The sequence below is a fragment of the Mytilus trossulus genome, chromosome 11, assembly GCF_036588685.1.
Source record: "Mytilus trossulus isolate FHL-02 chromosome 11, PNRI_Mtr1.1.1.hap1, whole genome shotgun sequence".
Lineage (NCBI taxonomy): Eukaryota > Metazoa > Mollusca > Bivalvia > Mytilida > Mytilidae > Mytilus > Mytilus trossulus.
Genome location: NC_086383.1, coordinates 29,142,771 through 29,165,364, shown reverse-complemented (window position 1 = coordinate 29,165,364; position 22,594 = coordinate 29,142,771). Strand labels below are relative to the sequence as shown.

General features: G+C 32.9%; 1 protein-coding gene across 1 annotated transcript; it reads left to right on the top strand.

The window, feature by feature from the left end:
* The first annotated feature begins 10,666 nt into the window (after positions 1-10,666).
* On the top strand, positions 10,667-13,262 carry LOC134689927 (uncharacterized). Its single transcript, XM_063549893.1, has 3 exons — positions 10,667-10,697; positions 11,497-11,679; positions 13,030-13,262. The coding sequence occupies exons 1-3, from the start codon at positions 10,667-10,669 to the stop codon at positions 13,260-13,262; spliced, it is 447 nt and encodes a 148-aa protein (XP_063405963.1).
* The last annotated feature ends 9,332 nt before the right edge of the window (positions 13,263-22,594 follow it).

The window sequence follows — 22,594 nt, the reverse complement described above, 5'->3', positions numbered from 1 at the left end:
TACCTTAGATAACTTATTAAAGTGACAGAATATTTGTAGTATACCTGAAAAATGATAAAAAAAAAAAGCATAGCAAAGTGTATGGCGCTATTTTGCTTCGCCCTAGTGTATTATATTACATTTGTTGAAGATAAAAAAATATTTTATATGTATAATTAAAATTGACATATCATTCATATCTAGATTTAGTCTAATAAAACTTTAAACTTACGATCTTCTGTTACATAATGTCGCCATCCTGTTCCACTTTCTGGTGCTGTCAGATTTAGATATAAAATAGAATGCAGTAGACATTTGGTTGTGTTCACATTGAAGAAAAACGACGCACATCGATAATTCAATAGGCAGGCACTAGAACACAATGATAATGATTTTGTGTGAATGTCCAAAAGAGCATTTTTGGAATCAAAACGAAATTCATTTAACAGATTATTCTCGAAAAAAAATGCTCTTGGTTCAACAGTTTTCAAAACAAAAACTAAAATCATAACGAAAACGTTAATTATGCACATGCATCCCATCGCGACTAGTTAAATGGTTAACTCTGACGACAAAACGGAAAATTGTCTCTATAATCTACCAACATATATAGATTACCTTTTGTAGATTTCAAAGGCAAAGGAAAATATACACCTTCTTTCAAACCAATGAAAAGAATTAAATAAATGTTATTCAAACGAATTACCATATATTTGATTCTTCTTTTTGTCATTTTGCGTGTTTTAACAAACACAATTTAATCAAGTATAGATTATTTCAAAACATACAAATACTGTTCAGGCAGACAGGAAAGCTAAAAGACAATTTTCAAGATATGTCATTTGGTATGAACGGAAGCTTATTAGGGTCCTGCTTTTTAAATTTATTTTTCCATTGTCGACTTTAATCTTGGAGTTATAAACTCTAAACGCAAGTCCGACAATGCTTTTTTTCGACTTTATCAAACAAGTGAATCTCTTAACTAAGACCATCGAGACGTTTTGTTCACGGGACTTTAGCCTCTGTCAAACAGTGCACTTCAGTTGTGCTTTATTTACTTTACTTTTTATTATTGATAGCTATTATGATCAATATTCGGTACCTACATTTATTAATAAATATATTTAAAGCATGACTTTTACTTTTTTTTTTACATTATTTCAATTTTTAAATGCATATATTAAGGGACTTTAAATTTATTTGAAAAATGAAGTCCTGATTGATTCAAATACCTCAATTAACCATTTATATACGATTTTCAATATATATAGAACATAGTTTTCCCCCTAATCAATATGACGTTATAAAGAACAATGTAATAAGGAGTAATAACATATATGTTTAAAATCATGCACAATCATGACCCATATGATTGCCAAAGGAGTAATTACATATATGTTTAAAATCATGCACAATAATGACCCATATGATTGCCAAAGGAGTAATTAAAAATATGTCTAAAATCATGCACAATAATGACCGATATGATTGCCACATACACATATACCAATTACTACGAAATAACACCTCAAATTACTTTTCATTAATGCCTATCTTTCTTTTACATTAAGCCGCAAATTATCAGTAGATCTAGTATAACTTCAGTTATACAACATGTACAATAAACTATGAGCTAGATGTAAAATAGCAGTCGCGATTATCTTAGCTGTATTTGGCAAAATGCTTAGTACTTTTAGTCCTCAATGCTCTTCAACTTTGTACTTTGTTTGGCCTTTTTAACCTTTTTGGATTCGAGCGTCACTGATGCGTCTATTGTAGACGAAACGCTCGCCTGGCGTTTAAATACGTTTAGTCCTGGTATCTATGATGCATTAATTTACAACCACTAGGTCGATGCCACTGCTGGTTGAGATTTATTTCCCCGAGGGTATCAAAAGCTCAGAAGTCAGCACTTGTTATGCTTACACAAATTGTCATTGATATGTTTATCTTTATAAATTTACTGTTTACAAGTTTTTGAATTTTTTGAAAAACTAAGGCTTTTCTACCTCAGACATACATGACCCTTGGCTGTACATGCTGTAATTAGCAAAATTTGTAGGAATGTTTGTCCTCATTGCTCTTCAACTTCCAACTTTGTTTGGTAATTTTAACCTTTTTGGATCCAAGCTTCACTGATGAGTCTTTTGTAGACGAAACGCGCGTCTGGCGTATAAACAAAATTTAGTCCTGGTATCTTTGATTCTTTCATTTACAACCACTGGATCGATGCCACTGCTGGTGGAGATTAATTTCCCCGAGGAAGCCCAGTAGCCAGCATGCATTAATCTCTTTATCGGATACTTCCGACAATTGTTATATGTATGGCAAATTAACCAATGAAATAACTAAAACAGTCAAAAATTTGATTCAAAAGTTAAATTATGAATCCAACAAATACATTATAATTGCCCAACAATAACATCTATATCTATATGATATTTATTTATACTACTTTTTCCTATAGAGGCATTTTGACAGATTGAAAATTTGGAAGAGTTTTATCATCACTATTACTCCATGTTTGTTGTTTTAAAAAAAAAGTTTCCTTAAATTTTTACGCTGTCATAATTAAAACAAGTCTGACGTCACAATGGAAAATTAAACAACCGATACTTGAAATGCCGAGATACCCTTGATATGGGTTTTCAGCCCGGTTGGGAAATTAGGGCTTGTGTACTTCTGCTCATTACACATATGCAAAAGCTTTCATATCATTGTTAAGTTTATGATAAATAAGTATGTTAAATAAATGCTTTTGCCTCAACCATTAATCAGAAAACTAATGACGAAGATGTAAACAAACACATTATGGTCTTTGCTAACAAACAAATGTTACACACACTATCATTGACTTACCAAAAGTATACCTAATTCCCTTAAACTGACACAAACTTAACTCAAGTTAGTCTTTCAAATCATTTTACTTTTTTGTCTTTTCCAAACACATTATCTCTTATCATTATCACATCTTCTTTTTAGGAGATGATCGTCCAATCCGCTCATTCATTATTCAGTGACTTTCGAAAATAATGAGAAGTGATATGATGTTCAAATGAAGTGATGGTAAGCAAATAAAAGGGAAACGTATTGCCTTCAACAGTGATTAAAACTCATACGGTATAGTCGATTATGAAATGCTTGACAAGAAAAATATTAAAACTAGTCAACAAGAAACCATATAGTTAACGTCCTATTTCATAACAAAACAATTTACGAATAAAATTAAATATGACCAACATAAAAAAAAAACAACAACTGCTAATTAACAGGTACTTGAATTGAGACAGACACACGCAAAATGTAGCAGCCTTAAACACATGTGAATGCACCGACCTTTTTAAACCTGGAAGAGTGTGTAAAAGTGCATCATGATAGAAAAACTTATAGAACAGTTGAAAAGGGCTTAACTCGTCAAATCGAAACAAAGCAGAAACAAATGAAGTCCGAACGTGACAAGGTGTATATACATCCAACACAACCCAAAAGAAACAGAGTTCAGATTTTGGAGTACTTAAAGTTACTGACAGCTGGTTCAAATTAAGCCAAAAAAAGTTATTTAATAAAATGATGTCTCAAATACTAACAAAACAGCGCTTTCATCCTGATTTTTCATTAGAATATAGGGAATTTCACAACTGTTACAGACATGTCCCAGGCTAAGTGAGTTTGAATGTTACAGATGTCCCACCATTTTCTATTTTTTTTATCCAGTCAGATGCCTGTAAATCAGCGGTCGTCATTGGATGATGTCTCTTTGATCTGGTTTATGTTGATTGTTTCGTCATAAATCAGGTAAAAAAGAATTCCTTTGAATTATTCCGCATATTGACATGATAAGGCCTTTCATGGTTTACTATACGGAACATGTTTTTTTTTCAGTTGCAGATTTGGTAGTATAATTGTGAATACGAAGGTAAAAATATATCGATGTTAAACATGTTAAAGATATCAACATTTTGCTATATCTCGTTCGTGGGAATGAAAAATTGCTATCATTTAAATTTTTTCCGATCAGAATATTTGTATGTTCTTGTTTATCGTGAACAGCTGACTGACATTTTCAACGTAAGAATTGTAAACTACAAGAAACAAGTTTATAGTCAGTATACATGATGATATACTATCACAATTAGTATTCCAATATTTGAAATGTAAATAGGCTTTCGTGCTATTTCTGACAAATCACAGTTCCTATCAGATTCTCCGTTAGGAATTTCAAACCAAGTAAAGTTTTTTGAAATTGAAATACCAAGGTTGTTTCCTTCTGTAGCTCCTGGAGATGCCATTGGGTTCCAGTTGAAACTAGATATCATTGAGATGGGAGCCATCTCTGTGGGCCCCGCTGTTAATAACGTGGGGTAGATAAGTTGTATGGATAATCTGATATGAAGCATTATTTGAAGTTATAACATAGTCTCATGTGTGATTTTAATCTAAGATTTTAAGTTAAAACTGATAAATATTCTGAACTTACTTTCATAGTATAATAGTGATATGACTGCATGATGTTAACTCATTGTTGACTACTGTAAGGTGACTTCTGGATATATGGATTGATGTTTGAACAATATGTTTAAAGGTGCTGATATTTGTCACATATTTTTAGAATTATGCCTTCAATATATTATGACCCACCAAGTATAAAGTATGAAATATTAACGGTTCTCGAGAGGTAGAGCTGACACAATTTGTTAAGAACAACGAACAGATGGACAGACCGACGGACTGACCTTTGACCTAGGATGCATACATTATGACACATTCTCTGGTGTTGGTTAATATATATGTTAAGTTGAAAATGTTTGTCAGGTATAAAGTATGAAATAATAACAGCTGTCCTCTCAAAATATGGTGTAGATCAAATTTGTTAGCGATGGACAGACCAACAGACAGACAGACCTTTGACCTAGGAAGGGGTACATACATCATGACACACCCTCTGGTGTTGGTTAAAATGGATGTCAAGTATAAACTTTGAAATCATAACGGTTCTCAAGATATAGAGCGGACACGATCTTCACCACAGGACACAGGGTTGTCAACTGAAACCAAAGTTTTTTTGATGTTGACCTTTGACCTAGGAAGTTGTACATACATCATGTCACGCCCTCTGGTGGTGGTTAACATGGATGTCAAGTATAAACATTGAAATCATAATGGTTATCTAGATATGGAGCGGACACGATCTTCACCACAGGACACGGGGTTGTCAACTAAAACCAAAGTTTTTGACCTTTGACCTAGGAAGTTGTACATACATCATGACACGCCCTCTGGTGGTTGTTGAAATGGATGTCAAGTATAAACTTTGAAATCATAACGGTTATCTAGATATGATGCGGACACGATCTTCACCACAGGACACGGGGTTGTCAACTGAAGCCAAAGTTTTTGACCTTGACCTTTGACCTAAGAAGTTGTACATACAACATGACACACCCTCTGGTGTTGGTTAATAATCATGTTAAGTAATGGTTCTCTAGATATGGAGCGGACACGAAAGTGTTACGGACCGACAGACGGACGGACGGAAAGACGGACGGACAGGCGGACGGTACGACGGATGGACGGACAGACGGACGGACAGACGGACGGACAGACGGACGGACAGACGGACGGACAGACGGACGGACAGACGGACGGACAGACGGACGGACAGACGGACGGACAGACGGATTACTATAGGGCGACCCGCCTAAAGGCGGGGCCCTAATAAGTCATTAATGTTCCATCGTCAAAAGTCCATTGTTGTGGTAGATGAATTGTATTCGTTCCTTGGAAACATAGCTGTGGAACTGTGAAGTCTTCTAAAATGAATGGAGAGTATATGTAATACAATAACACTAAATATATAATGTACTTAATTGAATTGAAATACGTAGATATTCATAAAATCATCATAAGAAATGTGTACTAAATTTGTTCAGATATTACAATAAACAAGGACAACACCAACAGACAGACGTAAATTGACATGAAAATAAATGTCGAAAAGAAAGGATAATTTTTATATAAGAACGCATTCATCCCCTTCCATATATTTTAACATCATTTAAAGGAATGACAAGAGCGGACAGTGTGCCCGCTTCTGTTTCATTCAATATGGAATTTACTGACCCCATATATATATATCGTCATACTAGTAGTTTACAAGCACACTGTGTAACTAATAATATCCCTTGGATAGAGAGTAGCTTTATTTGACAATTATAGGAAATCTTCTTATTTGGACAGTAAGGATATACAATACTTGATATTAATTCAAAATATCTCTGCTTTTCTTCAGTATCCACTTTGACTAACTCAGCATTTGCGTTAAGGCAGATGTGTTTGAACAGAGTAAAATTTGTTTGCAAGGGGTCGTATATTTTGTAACAAAAATCCAAGTCCCTGTAGTATATAAATCGGTCCACCGAGGAACAGCGACCACTTCCTGGAAATATAAATAAACTCATCATAGATACAAAAGACTCATCAATGACTCTTGAATAAAAAATGTTACAAAAGCCAAACAAAGTACCAAATTGAAGAGCATGAAAAACCAAATGATTCCTGAAAGTTTTTCCAAATACAGCTATAGTAATATAAATTAAAAGTTTTATATTGTCTTCACAGAATAAAACGTATTTGTATCTATTTAACAAATGTTGACAAGTCAATTATAAAACAAATCATGCACATCGTAAGATTGGGCTTAACCAAACGCAAGTAACACCCTTATGAGTGGATAAAGTAATCTTAACCCTTATTCAAGCTTAAACGCATACTTTGTGTATCTTCAAAACTGAAATCAAGAATATACCCACATTTGTTCACTGAGGTGAGAGAAACGTAGATATACGCCTGATTTATTTTACAAAAATAACTTACGATCTTCTGTTAAGTAAAACTTCCATCCTGCACCAAATTGAGACGGTTCCGTATTTCTGAACGATATGGCATGCAAAGTGCATTCTTTAGTTTGGGAATTGTAGAAATACGACAAGCAACGCATATGTTCGAGACAAAGCATTGAGCAATGCAAAAGAGAGGTAACTGTTGCATTGTACACTGTGTTTGCTGTCTGGAAGTGACCATCATACTTATCATCATACACAGCATATTGTTGTAACATTGTCATAGAGAAGAATAAGTTGCAGCAGAGTGTATATCCTCTTAAAAGTATCATTTTGGTTTTTGCTATAGATTTAATGAAACTAACATAAAAGCCACGACGTGCGTATTTATAAGGTTATGAAAAATCAATTAGTAATGGTTTTAGTAAAACTAACTATGTTTTAACTTTTAAAACTGTATTTCCGTCATCTTTGGTCTGACATTGGACTATATTGAGTTGATATAATACGTCATGGAGATAGCAACAAAGGCAATTACATCCGATGCACATTTTGTTAAGGGACAATACGACTAGCAGTTCTAAAACAGTCTTTATCCGACAAAACGGTTATATAATGAAATATAACTTATTTTCTGGCAATTTTCCAATAAAATAATACATAAATTAAACAATAATATTTGTTTACTCTCTACAACAAGTATTGTGCAGTAATGCTAAAACAATCTTTATTCAGCTCGACTTTGTTATAAAGAAAGCAAACTTATTTTAAAAACAGCTTTTCAGGTGTGACAAAAATAATACAATCTTGTTTGTTTATATGCTAATAGGTATCCTGCACAATATTTGTTTCAATAATCTACTTTATTTAAGTTACAGGCTTACTTCGAGGACAAAACGACACGTAAAATAGGTTAATTATTATAGTGAAGATCCATATAAACATTCGTTGTATTATTTTCTGTTAAAAACGATCAACTGCATCCTGTTAAAAACTTAAGATTAGATTATAATACGTATACTCTAAACAAGGTTGTTGTATATGTATAGCAACAACGTATTTCACAATATGTTGATTTTTTTTTTATTTCACTCACCGCTAAATGTTTGTTTCAATTTCAAGGAAACTTTTAAAATATCTTACACTATGTTTTCTAGCTTAGGATTACAGAAATCTTTGCTTTGTATTTTATTTGCATTTTCCTTATGATCATTTATACCATATATTGGCAAAATTTAAAAACGCAAAACATTATTATTCCTTGAAAATAATTCTAAGTCTTATTTTCAAATATTCATTTTTTGTAAAATAAATTGTTAACATAAATTTCATTCATTATTCAATTGTTAAAAAATGTCTGCAGTTCCAAAGATGTATTAATAACTCCAAGGTTTAAGGTTCAAATCATGTGGAATACAATGAAACCATGGTCTCCTTATCAATGCATGTGTTACCGTCGAAAGCAAACACTGCCTGTAACTAACACTTAAAGGATTCACAAAAGGGTCGACTCTTTCTGTTGGGAATAATTTGAGTTTGGTTTTATACCTTTTGATTTAACTTTTGGCCAATTCACTACAGTGTGATTTGGAAATATTGCGGTTTCAACTTCAGGGCAATATACATAAAGTCAATTTTTTGGCATTTAATGATGAAAAAAATACATATGACGTGAATCGGTCTGCATTTGCACTAAACAATTTGATAAGCAGTAGATGTGGTAAACATATTACGTTACGTAATGAAGTTTTATTGACGTAGAGTTGTCACTGCAAATTGATTTTGGTCATGTGTGGTCATTATCAAATCCCGTTGGTACACGGACAGTAAGAGACGGTTCTGACGTGAAATGATTTTGTAACAGTACGTTCACTTACGCTTGGTTACAATATTCGTGTAGCCTTTTTTTCAAATTTTCATTGTTCAGTCTCGGTAATATTAAAATGCAACAATTGTTTATAAGTTTTAAGTATTGAAAAGTTAAAATAGCAAAAAAGAAGGAAAAAATTGTCCACAAAGAAAAACATTAATAGAAATAATCATTTATGGTTTCCAAAATTCTGGCGCCTTCATTAATAAAGTATGTTCAATAAGATTAGGTATCTCTGGTATTGGTCGTTTTGAAATGTTCGCAGAGTTCAGTATTTTAGTTATTTTACTTTTTACGGATATATCATTAAAAATATCGCCAGCAATGCATAAAGCATTATAAAAAACAAACAGCAGATTAAATATCTTCAGACATTATTACCATACTAGAAAAGTTAATACCATACCATATACATGATACATGATACATATACAAGTATTTCTCTAATTCTATGGAAATTTATCGCTTTCCGAAACCATTGTATAAAAAAATTTAATCAACGTGTGGTTGCCGGTGATCTCAGAACATCATTGGATGATTTTAAGGGTCATGACCTTTTTAGCTAACTGGATGAATCAAAATATGCTAACAGGTGTTAATGAAATCGACAACTTCGTGCAATGTGAAAGGCACTCGAAGGGGATTTTCGGTTAACTAAAAAAGAAAAAGTTTTTTTTAATCATTAGAGAAACAGATTCTTTCATAGTTACTCGTGAATTATCGGATTTATCCAATCTCGAAGCGGCTCGGACTTTAAAATTGATAATTTAACTATCTCGATTGGATAAATCCGATAATCCACTGGTACCAATGTAAGAATCTATATATATCTATTTTTTTCTATTTATCAAACTGTTCACGTGAACTCAAAATTGTTTTATTTGAATGACTTATAAAAAGTGTGGTTATTAAACATGTTGATACCAACAAACTTAAAAGCACATATAGCCTGTTTGGATTTTATTATCATATCTGACAATGGCTTTATGTATCTTTAAAAAATAAAATCAATTTTGTTATATTGTTGGTTTTAAATTTTTTGTTACGCCTTCTTCATGGAATTGTAACAGATGGAAACATACCCTCAATGTTTCCGACAACGCTAGTAGGGCTTTCTTTTCGGCATGCTCAAACAACAACGCTCGTTTTGTCAATGTAATAAAATTAGATATTAATTCAAAATAAAATAAAAGAAACTGTAAAAAATGTGCATCGAACATGTTGTTGAAATATTGGTTATTGTTCAAAATATTTAATTCCATTACTACTTCAGTTGGTCTAGATACAAATGAAAATAAGAAGATTAGATAAACATGTAATCATGTATGTAAACATACAAATAGAAAAGTTAAATGCTTCTTCGAATTTCTTTTTGCTTAAGATTATTGCACAATTTTGATAAATTTGGTATATGTCAACAATCAGTCCATTCTTCTAAGTTAAAAAGCAATACAAACATAGAATTAAATATAGAAATAGTAAGTGTCATATTTATAATTGGTTTAAAGTGGTGGCCCAAAAAATAATTCAGGCCCATTTTACTGTGAAGTATCGAATAACTTTTCAAAATGTATAATTATGTTTAATTGCATATCAGAATATGTAATTTCTTGTAAAAAAGGCGTAGCAGTCCATTTATTATTGATGTTGATATACTTGTTATATAAGAACCTCGTCGAACATTTTAACGTTTACATTTGTCGTCAAAATGTTAAATCTGAAAGGATTTATAGTCTGTTGTTGCATCTTGCATTATTCTGCTGAGTTTATGCAGCTGTATAGTATATATGATGAAACCTTTGATAACAAATACCATTTATCGAACGCTGTTCATCATTCAACAGTTACATTACTATCGCAATGCGCAATGCTTTGTCTACAATCTATGCGCTGTTTGTCGTATTTTTACAATACGCAATCTGGCGAATGTATTTTGCATGCCATATCATTCAAACATACAGTACCGTCTTTTGCTGGCATGGGATGGAAGTTTCACCTAACAGAAGATCGTAAGTGTTTATGGTTCAATTGGGGATATTTTTTGTGTGTGCTTTTTGATTGAGGGGTGTGTGGTATGAGTTTACAAAAAAAATGAATGATTTCAACGAATCATGGTAAATTTTCATAAACTGTATGCTGATTCATGTGAATAAAATGCTCGGTAATGAAAAGAAAACAATTTTTGGATTGAATCCTGTTTAGAAAAACTGAAGGTATAATACTACCAAATCTTAATACGTAAATAGGTCGAAAAAAATATTACCTTGAATATTACAGTTGTAGGTAAATAATTCTACATTTAATTTCAGCCTGGGCCATACACATATATCTTGAGTAATTCAAAATTTTGGGTTTCTATATAGATTATTATGGAAATTTGAGGTCACATGGTTACTTTAACTTGTACACAGGTTAAAAAATGGTGAGCATTTTTTATATGCTATAAAATGTATAATGTGCAATTTTCTATATTCTGAACTGGACAGGACAAAAAATTACTCATGCCAATTTTTTTTCTAATTGAATCAAAGATAAATTCTGCACAATTATTTGAAAATTGCAAATGTTTCAAAGACTTATACATGTAATAGGGGGAAATCAATCGAGGTATAACACCTCAAGTTTAAATCTAAAAACTTATTTTATGAAAAAAGAAGTTCAGCTTGTACATGTTTACTTTCGTTTACTATACACATTTTAAAACTAATTTCCTCTATATTTTTCATCTTGAGACGTGACTTCATCATGTTCATGGATGGATTATAACTACATGACTCCTAACTATGTAGTTGTCCTTTACTTTTAAAGGGAGTAGTCGCTGTACCATAAATGATGGATTTATCTACTACAAGGATTTGGATTTCTGTTACAAAATATATGACCCTTCACCAAGAGACTTCATGGTCTATAAATCAATATGTGAACAAGCCAATGCTGAATTAGTCAAGGTGGATACAAAGGAAAAACAGAAATATATTGAATTAATTACAGGTAAGATGTGCCTTTTTTATTAACCACGTGGTATCTTACATACACTACCAATTACTGTAACTTTCTGGTGGATCTTGAGAAAAACAACCAAATGCTTTTCAAAAAAAAGTATTGATACGTATTTCATTTTAAACGTTGGTATTACAATACGAATTTAAGGAGATGTGAGACACAAAAATAAAACAAACAAACAGTGAAAAATGTCAAAATACGATATTAATAGTCATTAGTGGCACTCATATCAAAGTAGATTGAAACCCAAGCAAGTATAAAGTTAAAGAGCAGCTGATGAGTATAATGTAGACTGGTATATCTAGATATAAGCATAGTACCTTTGATAACTGTTGATATCCAAATTATTTTTATAGTAATTTCCTGGAAAAATTATCTCTATGTTATTGTCACTCATCAAATTAGGACGTTAGTTGTTAACAAATATTCAATATAAACCTTTTAATGATACAAATCTTATTTATCTTATTTTATGTAGTTATCAAAGGTACCAGGCTTATAACTTGATACGCCAGATACGGCGCGTTTCGTCAACATTAGACTCATATATGTGACGCTCAGATCAACACATTTAAAAAGCCCAAAACGTATCAAGTTGAAGAGCATTGACAAGCTACAATACCCAGATACGGCTATGGTAATCAAACAAAAGTCCACCTATTGTTTGCGCTATGGACATAACACATAGATTTAATGCAAAGCTACATAAAGTAACAGTAGTATACTGCTGTCCAAAACTCACCACTCGATTAAGCGTAAACAAATCTGGGTTACAAACTAAAACTTAGGGGAAAACATTAACCATCAGAGGTATACAAAAGAAACATTAACCATAACAACGAAACAAAAGATACACTGAACTGCAATAAAAAACAAACACAAGTTACGGTGTCAGAAACTAAAATACTGGTACAACACCGGGTATCCACATCCAAAATCAGCAGATTGATCCGAATCCCAAAAAACAAATTTAGAACAATAGGTATCAGTGAGTTAGTTAAATTATATCTATATGATAATTACCCACCGCTACGCATAATTTAATAATTGTTCATTGTGATTCATATCTTATATTCCTCTGCGTTTTCTGGTCGGGATAGCCGGTGTTATGACTATTGAACACCGGAATACTATTGTTGCCTTTATTATTCCTTGAATTATTTGTGTAAACTTCAAAAGTCTTCAGCCACTCGAAAACCGTTTTCCATTTTATGTTAGTTTTATTAACTAAGTATGAGATTGTTCTAGTTTTGTTGTACATGCATGATTATTATGTTTATTTAAACTGACTTTGGAGATTATTGTTTTGAAAAACTGTACATGTGTTAAATATTTCAGCTGACTTATCCGTTTTAAGGCTATGTGTCCAAGGAACGGATACAATTGATTCACAACAACGCTGGACATTTGACGATGGGACATTAATGACTTACTTTAATTGGAATCACCAGTATAACCAGCCATCTGGAGGACAAGGATACATTGGTATTTCAGTTGTGCGTAACTTTACTTGGTTTGATATTGTTGCCTCAACGCCTTCAAGTACATGTAATTTTATTTGCCAGAAATAGAACTACAGGAGAGTCCAACTATTACGCGTAAACGAAGAGTTTTAGTCATTCGAATTCAGTTTTCTATTTTATGTTTTAGTTTTAAGTTTGAGAATCTTCTAGCTTTTTGTACATGTATTTGTAATTTATAGACTGACTTTGTTTTACCGTATATCTTTTGTATTATGAAGTATTTGAGATTTGCAATCGACATTAACTAAATATTTGTGACAATGGAACCGTATTCGGTAAATATTAAATCCAACCTTCCAGTTCCACAGCTTTGTGTTAAAGGAACAAATTCGATACAATTGATTCACAATAGCAGTGAACATTTGACGATGGTACATTGATGACTTATTTCAATTTGAATCAACGGTATAACCAGCCATCTGGAGGAAGAGGATTCTTTGGTATTTCAATTGTGGATAACTTAAATTAGTTTGATGTTGTTCACTCAACGCCCTCAAAGACATGTAATTTTATTTGCCAGGAAGAGAACTACAGGAGAGTCAAACTATTACGCGTAAATGAAAATTTTAGTCATTCGACCTCGCTTATCCATTTTATGTTTTAGTTTAAAGTTAGAGAATGTTCTTGGTGTTTGTGAATGAATTTGTCTGACGTCTTTTAGTCCTTTATGGGTGGATTTGGCATACATAAATTAAATTCAAAGATTGGGGATTAGTAGATAAGGTTGTTAAGAGTGATATATGGCTTTTTGTTCTTCTTTGATAACCTTTTGTTTGTTTTTGTTGTTGATAGGATGCTTGTGGTACTTGCACGTCCTGTCATTATTGTTTATGATATTCTCGTATTCTTGCCTTTCATTTTTGCTAAATGTGCTTTGACTGTGTGCCTTTTGAAGTTACTTAAACTTTGTTGCTTATCTTTATTTTTGATGTGTGATTTGCATTGTGTGTGTGATTATGATTCTTTGCTGCATGTACGTCATTGTGTTGTTATGTTGTGGTGGGTTTATGTATTCTTGTCTTTACCTTTTGCTATTAGCTTTGTCTGTGTGCCATTCTTTGCTTCTTTCTTTCTTACATATATGTATATTTATCTAGTGATTAAGATTATAACACAATGTGACTGCTGTATTTTTGACATTTTCACCTATTATGTCTGTTTTTTTGTTCGCGCATCATTTTCAATATATTGGAATTTGATGTGACTGTCATACAAGTAAGAGTTTTAGGTAGCTATAAAAGGTTCAATCCACCATTTTCTACATAAGAAAATGTCTGTACCAAGTCGGTCGGGAATATGACAGTTGTTATCTATTTGTTTGATGTGTTTGACATGTTTGATGTGTTTGAGCTTTTGATTTTGCCATTTGCTTAGGGACTTTCCTCGAGTCTCCTCGGAGTTCAGATTGTAGGTGATTTAACTTTTTTTTGTTTACCGTATAGCTTTTGTATTATGAAGTATAAATGATTTGCAATCAACGTTAACTATTCATGTGTTTGTTGAAAACTGTGTAATAAATTCAGAAAAAAAGCAAGATAGTACAAAGATTCATACAAACGCCATGATACGGTATCAGTTTGGATACACAATTAAGATTTCCTTCCGAATCCACAACTTAAATATACACAGCTTCTTCTGAAAGAGGGGCGAAAAATACCAGGGGGACAATCAAACTCATAGATGATCGAAAATAAACTGACAACGTCATGGCCATGATGGCTAAAAATGACTAATACAAAAAATATAAGACACAACATAGAAAACTAAAGACAAAGCAACACGAACACCACCGAAAAAAACATGAGGTGATCCGGAAGGAAAACAGATCCTGGTTACTATTGCTGAAAATGTTGCTATATATTAAAATTTTGTTATTATAACACTGTTTCTGTTAAATAAATGTGTATATGTATCCATTTTGCTTTAGTGTGTCTGTGTATATGTATCCATTTTGCTTTAGTGTGTCTGTGTATAGATTTATACGGCTGCAACTTTTATCAAACGATTACTGCATGTTTGTGCCCAAACATGACAAACTAAGGTATTTGTATCAAACAAAATCGAAATCTCTAGTTTTGTATTTATTTGTAATCATGTAATATTGTTCTCTGATGTTTATTGTGTGTCACATTAGTAGCATGTTTGTGTTTTGCCAGACAGCATGAACATGTAACTACTGCTTTGCAAAATGACGAATTCATGCATTTATTCAACATGCATATTTTATCATCAACATGAAATCGAAAGATTGTATATTTAGGTGGGTGGGTGAGATTGAAAAGATCTTGTAATAGTTATTGTATTACATCATTGGTTGCACTTATAGGTTGCATATATAGACAATGCGATTTCCCAATGGATTTCTATTTACAGTTTAACTGTGCCACTTGTAGTAAGAAGTTTCGTAAAAGTTTAAAATTGAAAGGTCATTTGCACTGCTATTATTTCAAAGGTCAAAACATCTGCATCATCATTTAATTTTGCCGCTACCCATGTGTATTTGTTATTGATAGTGAATGTTTCTGTAATTTGTACACAGGTTTTAGAGAATAAAATATATAACTACATGCATGACGTTTAAGGAGACTTAATCAAGTACAATGCACGGTCCTTTATTACGATTGATTATTGTACGGTTATCGTCCAGTGACAAATATATCAATATATTAAAGATTGATCCTCGGGGAATACAAAAGTTTATCAGACAAGAACAGTTTAACATTTCTAACCCTGTGAAGTTATTTTTTCTCAACTGCATTGATGCCAAAAGAAATCAATTGAGACAACTGGAGGCCTGTTTTATAACAATATATAAAAAAAGAAGATGTGGTATGATTGCCAATGAGACAGCTATACACAAAAGACCAAAATGACACATACATTAACAACTATAGGTCACCGTACGGCCTTGATTGCCAATGAGACAACTACCCACAAAAGACCAAAATGACACAGACATTACCAACTATAGGTCACCGTAAGGCCTTCAATTTGAGAATGGAAACGGCGAATCAGTCGAAGAGACAACAGCCCGACCAATTTAAAGAGCAGATTACAAGCGAATTAAAAGCACATATCTGACAGTACTCGCAGTTATTGACAGCTAATGTTTAGAAAAGAACTTCTCATAAAAAAATGTATTCATGACTTAAATATATTTAACACATGGAAAGAGTAAAATCTATTTGTTCTTAATGTGCTATAATATGGAAAATGCACAGCAAAGGTGTTCATTAACTTTCTCACATAAATTATACTGCACAGTTCAAATCTATATTTATCCAAAGGGGTGGTTCCTGGATTTTGAAAGGGGCTTTATTCTATCAAAATATCCCAGAGTGTAGCGAGACTAAAGACAATATTGACGATTTTAAGCTAAAACACGATACTTTGTCAAATCCAAGGATTACAGACATGTTCGCCCCCAACCCCGAATCCGCTATCTGCCTTGAAATTACGTATGTATGTACTGGTAAATGCCTCCGATATCCGAAGAACCCCTCGAAATCTGCGAGGGTCCAGTGGTATCCATGTACACTCCCTTTCGGGTTTAATGGAGATGTGTCACTTACGTTTAAATTTATACGACAATTATTTTTTAAGGACAATTCAATCCCCACCCAAAACACAGCAAGTGCTAGGACACCTGGAAGTCGGTTACTGCAGTATTATGGTTGAGGAAGCCGAAGTCCTCGGAGAAAACCACAGAGCCACTCGGTGGAAACAGACAAACCAGAGAGATATCAGAAGATTTATCTCCAGGTTAAAGTAGGGGACACTTTTGACCAACCGAGACCCCCAAAGTACCCAGTTTAGTTTAAAGTCTCCGGTACCAGAGATGTGGGTGAGAGGGTGAAAGTTACCCTTCTGATGTACTTTCTGGTAGTAAGACCCGTCACGGCCAGACTGGGAGACTGGATAGGCAAATGCTCACATTAAGTCTGTACCGATATCAAACATTTTATACTTACCAAGGAATATGCATTGAATATAATTTACAAAAAAAATAATTTAACTGATAATTTACATGTTATTTGAAACAACAAACGAATTAAACATCAGTAAACCTATGTATATACGCCATGTTTTGTTTCTAAATGAGAAAGTTTGGGAAGAGATATTTCATAACAAAACTCTTTATAGTCATTTAATTCAGCAAACATTGTCTTTACTACAATAATATATGAGATTACACTTGTTACGTGTAGTTTGAAAGGTTTGAGAGGATCTGTTGCCTTGTTCGCTGTTCATAATGTACACAGATGCCAGTATATTCCTGTTCTTCTTGTGTTGTTGCTCTTTTTCATGTGATAATTCTGCCGCCGAACAAAGAATAAATACAAACAATTTTGTGAAAAATCGTCCAATTAATGAACTGGACATTAAAAATAAAGATCAACAGGAACTTTTGTTAATGTTATCGGATATTAACAGATTCGCAAAACTCTTAGAACACCAGCTTAACTTAACGATGACAAGAGTTAATAATATCGATCATAGTCTATCGAGGCGAATTTCGGATTACAACAACAGTAGTGGGAAAGAGAACATGATTAGTCATAGTGAACAGAAACATACATGTACAGCTATCAACAGAAAAGGTAATAAGCCTATATCATTTATCATTTGTGATGAAAGTTTTGGAACTTGCATGTATCCTTTAAAGGCTTAAAAGGAATAATTTTTGGTCAATTTTAAACTTAATTCTAGTTTGTCACGAGGAACAGCTTGATATAGGCACTTGTTTGCATATTAAGGTAAACTTGAACTCTTTTCTGACACAGGTGCTTGTGCTCAAGATGACGTTTGGTCTCGTGTTGTTGGGTTACTTTCTTCTTACACTTCTATCCGTTCAGAAGTGTAAAGTAATGAAACTACAGTAACTGACTAGACGTGTTGATAATTTTTGCTCCGCTTTTAAAAATTGATTAAATGCGCTAGCTACAAAGAAATGGAAACCTATAGACAAATAAAAACCAATTGCCTCAATGATGATTTCTGAATTATCTCTCCTCGCAAGTGAAATCAATTATTTCATTTTCAAAATATCAGCGCTGTTTAAGTTTTTCTTGGGTTAAAAAAAATCGTTCTAGAACATATTGCGCTGAAGTACTAGTGCGTACAAATTTAGAATTCGATTTCCTCATCAAATTAAAGGTATCGTTTGATAAAGGTACTCATTTCAAAGAGAAAAAAATTAACAAAATCGCTCGCTCTAATTTTTGTATATAAAAGTCCGGAGAACAAGTATATACATGTATGCAATTTGGAATGTCCTTTAAAATATTAAAATAAGGCTTCACGCCCATCGTTTCTGTCATTCAGAACAGTTGTCTTTAAAAGGAATTATTTACGCTAACTAATTTAAAGTCAAGGAACAGTAATTGGGCTTTGTCATAGATTTTGGTAACATCTTGCATATTAGTTGGGCTCGTTGAATTATATCTGAAAATTTAAAAATAATACAACGATCTCTTTCATTTTCTGAAACATAACTGATTTAACTCTTCAAAAAGGGTGAGTATTTAAATAAGAAGCACATAAAACGGACCTATTATGAATTACCAAATCAGTTATATTTGAAAGAAAACAAAAGAGATAAAGGCATTATTTTCAGATAAAGTTCAAAGAGTTAAAAGGTGTTTGCAAAATTTTTAAAAATCTGTGACATAGCCCATTTACTGTTACTTGACCTTAATCTCACATTATCTAAATCACGGTGGGTATGGTTGTCCTGCGAGAGAACGTACTGTGCTGGTGATTTGGTCCTGACGGGTGCTGGTGGGTCCTGATTCTGTGCTGGTGGGTTTGTTTACATTGTATCAGAACGGCAATAAAACGACTGTTTTGTTGCTTAATTTTTCTCTGATGCGTCATAAGTACCATGCAAAGTATATTACAACAATATTATATTGCAAAAGTCGTGCAAGTTCGTTAAACGGAATTGTCCTGACGCGGTGCTGGTGATAAGAAAAACGGTCCTGGTTCTGTGCTCATATGTCCTGGTTCTGTGCCTTTATATTTTAGTTAAAAGTGGCATATATTCAAGATCATTGATGCTGTACTGTTATGACTAATTAACTGTTGCCTGCTTTCTTGAAATTGACATTGTTGTGAATCCGTTTACTGTTATTATGCAAGAAAAAAATACCCCTATTTTTTTTTATTTCTTTTCAAATAAACTGTAATCTTATTCATTGGCCTGTTAATGGAACCCTTCTTGCCCCCTTTTAAGATAAAGAAAATATGTTAACGATTTTCGGGATTACGATTATTTTGCAAGATCACCAAAATACGTTGTAATTTATACAATACTTATATAAAGTTGATGATGTGGTATGTTTGTTGTCAATGGACAAATTTCCATAAGAAACCAAAGGAAGTATGTGTTTTAACTAATAACCATACGTCATTGGAATACGTTCAAAAATAACCCATTACATAAAAATGTAAAAGGTTTTGCATAAAGATGGAGAGCAAAAATATAGAACAAAGGACTTTCTGAGCGTTTGAATCATATGTATTTAGTAGCTTAAAACATATTTTTTTGGTGAACAATTGAGTGCTGACTATAAGAATGACAATAGTATTGCGGGTTGGTTTTTTGTTTTTTTTTGTTTTTTTGGGGGGGGATGGGGATAAGAAAGAGCGAGGTTACAGTGAAAGTTTTAAGCTTGCAATGGAATGGTTTCCCGTAAGATTAAAAAGTTGTATTTTAAAAGAAAAATGAATCTTATAGCTATTAAGAATCACTTGCTGTATCTGTAAGATTTTTTCAACATAACTATTTTGTCTGAACGGTTATCAGTTTTTTTTTCGAAAGTGCGATAGAACACTAAAAAAATCACTATTTTATGAAAGGGCAAACTAGAATATGTCAGAGAATGAAGACGAGATAACCTAGAGAACACTAACAAAACTAAGATTTCTTAGCTTTTTCATTTACAAATTCCAAAATAAATAAAGAATTACGGGGGAGGAAGTGAACAATGTGTCCTAATTTACTATTATTTAAATATTTTTATGAATAAAAATCAAATGTGCCTTAATTATAATTGAAAATGAGTAAATGATAAAAGGACCTAACTTAAATACACTTTTATTTTAATATTGGTAATATCACTAAGCTTTTAAGTTTTGTGTGTCAAACACACCATCTCTGTAGTAATGACTCCTTACTAAGATATTTCACTTCATCCATTTTTGTCTGCATTTTTTTATATTGTGAATTGTTAGTATTATTATATTAAAATGAAGCCTTAATTTATATTTAAAAAAACTGAATCTAAAGCCAAATATATCAAACATTTTTGTTTCGATTTATCCGTTTTCAGGACAGTAACAATCAACGTAAACACGCCTGGAGAGTAAAATGCTTACTCGACCATTTTTAGACACCCTCCTAAAAAACAAACCGGGGTGGGGGTTCAGAGATGCAAATTAAGAACTTAGATCAATATTTTATTTTTTCGTGTATGGTTTATGACCCCTGTCAATTACGAAATGTGCAAACTGCAAAAGTATCAAAACAGCACAGACAATGAATAATAGAGACATAATGGGTGTGCGGGATGTATCAAGTTCGCAGTCGCGTCCGGTCAGAATGGAGACGTTAAATCGCACGTTTAGAACCCTTGCAGCAACTCTTTGAGGGGTCCATAGGTGGCCTGCTGCAAGGCAAAATTTCTGTTCCTATCCAATACATCCTCATTTTCCAGTGACAGTCCAAAATTCCACGACCATTGGCCTCTTTTATGACAAGCCCTACCTATTGCATTTATTGTGAACTTGTTCTCGTCCTGAACATGCATGAAATATTTGCCACTGGACGTAAAGCAACCAACAATCAATCAATCAATAGCTTTTTACAATTGAGTTTACAACAAGTATATAAGTTTGAAAAAGAAATTCTTAGATTAAACACCTACATTTAACTTTAAAAGGTCATACCAGTTTAAAACAATACAAATCTACACACACACACACACAAACTGGCTTAATTTCAAATGGTTATCAACCTGAATCGCTATAAGATCATATAAGCTCACCTGTGTCGAGGGTTCGTGTGAGGTTCATGTATTGTTTTGGTGTCCGCAATTACAAAACGATCTTTTCTGAAATTACTTGACCAAATGTTACCACATGATTTTTCAAGAGTGAATCTAGGAAAAACAATATTCATCAACAAACATGACCACTGTCTGTTAAAATGTATTCGAGTTTTTAGTTACAGCCGATTACATTGAGTATGTAGGCAAACATAATATCTTTGGTTAGCTTGCTTGTTAGCTAAACCGTACCCTCCTTTCGAAGTAGTCTGGTCCTACAGACAGAAAGATGTGTCATTTGTCAGACTAGTATACTCTTAAAGTAGGGTAGTTTACATAACCTAACAATGACTTTTCTGTTCATCAAGCAATATAACCAAAGATATTCCCTTTGTCTTCACACTCATTGAAATCGGCTTTAATATAGCAAAAGTTCAAGCAATTAGGGCAAAACTTTCCGAGTAAAAAAAATCAAAATGTCTATCTACCTTAAGCTTGCACATTTCAGAACATTCAGATCAGATAACGAAACTGGGTCCAGCAACATTTATAAGCAATTTAAGATTTTGACCCTCACAGTTTCCATTCACCTTCCATTCATGATCATTAAATTGAACTGTAAAACATTTCTTGGTACCTTATTAATTCCTTTATAACTCTTATGTAAACATAATTATGACAATAACTGTTGTGAGCACAAGATTAACTGCACACTTTTAAAGTTCTGCTTCATCAAACATTAAAATGTGAACTTAAGTTTTGAGACTTTTTTAATCGACGCGATTGAGGTTTTTGTATATGAGAACATGGTTTATCTATTAGTTGAAAATGCGGCTTTGAAATAGCTTTCAGTACCTGCGAGCATTCGTTGTTCAATAATGTGTGTCTTTGTGTTATTATTTAATGTGATAAATTGTTGTGTTGGTACAGCACTGTAACAATGAAGGAGGAAATGAGGAAGGTTTGTTGGGTGGAAGTGGGGAGGGGTATGCGGAGCGCTGATAAACATGTATATGCGGCATGGGCTTTGATCATTGTTGAAGCATCAATGTAAGGGGCATTTAATATCTTAATACAACTATTCTTATTTCAGATACTATATATTGTTCTCCGATATTGGACGAAAGATGTTGCCCTTTTACGTAATTATGTTATACAAGTTACCATCATTTGAAAACACATATTAAACAGCCAAATGGATGCACAAGAGCTAAAATAGGAGTAATAGATCCTATTGACAACAATTATCTGCCCAATTTTATTGATTTTGTAACATTTGTTTCAAATATGACCAACTTCTTATCCAAAATCACCAGCACCGTATCAGGACCC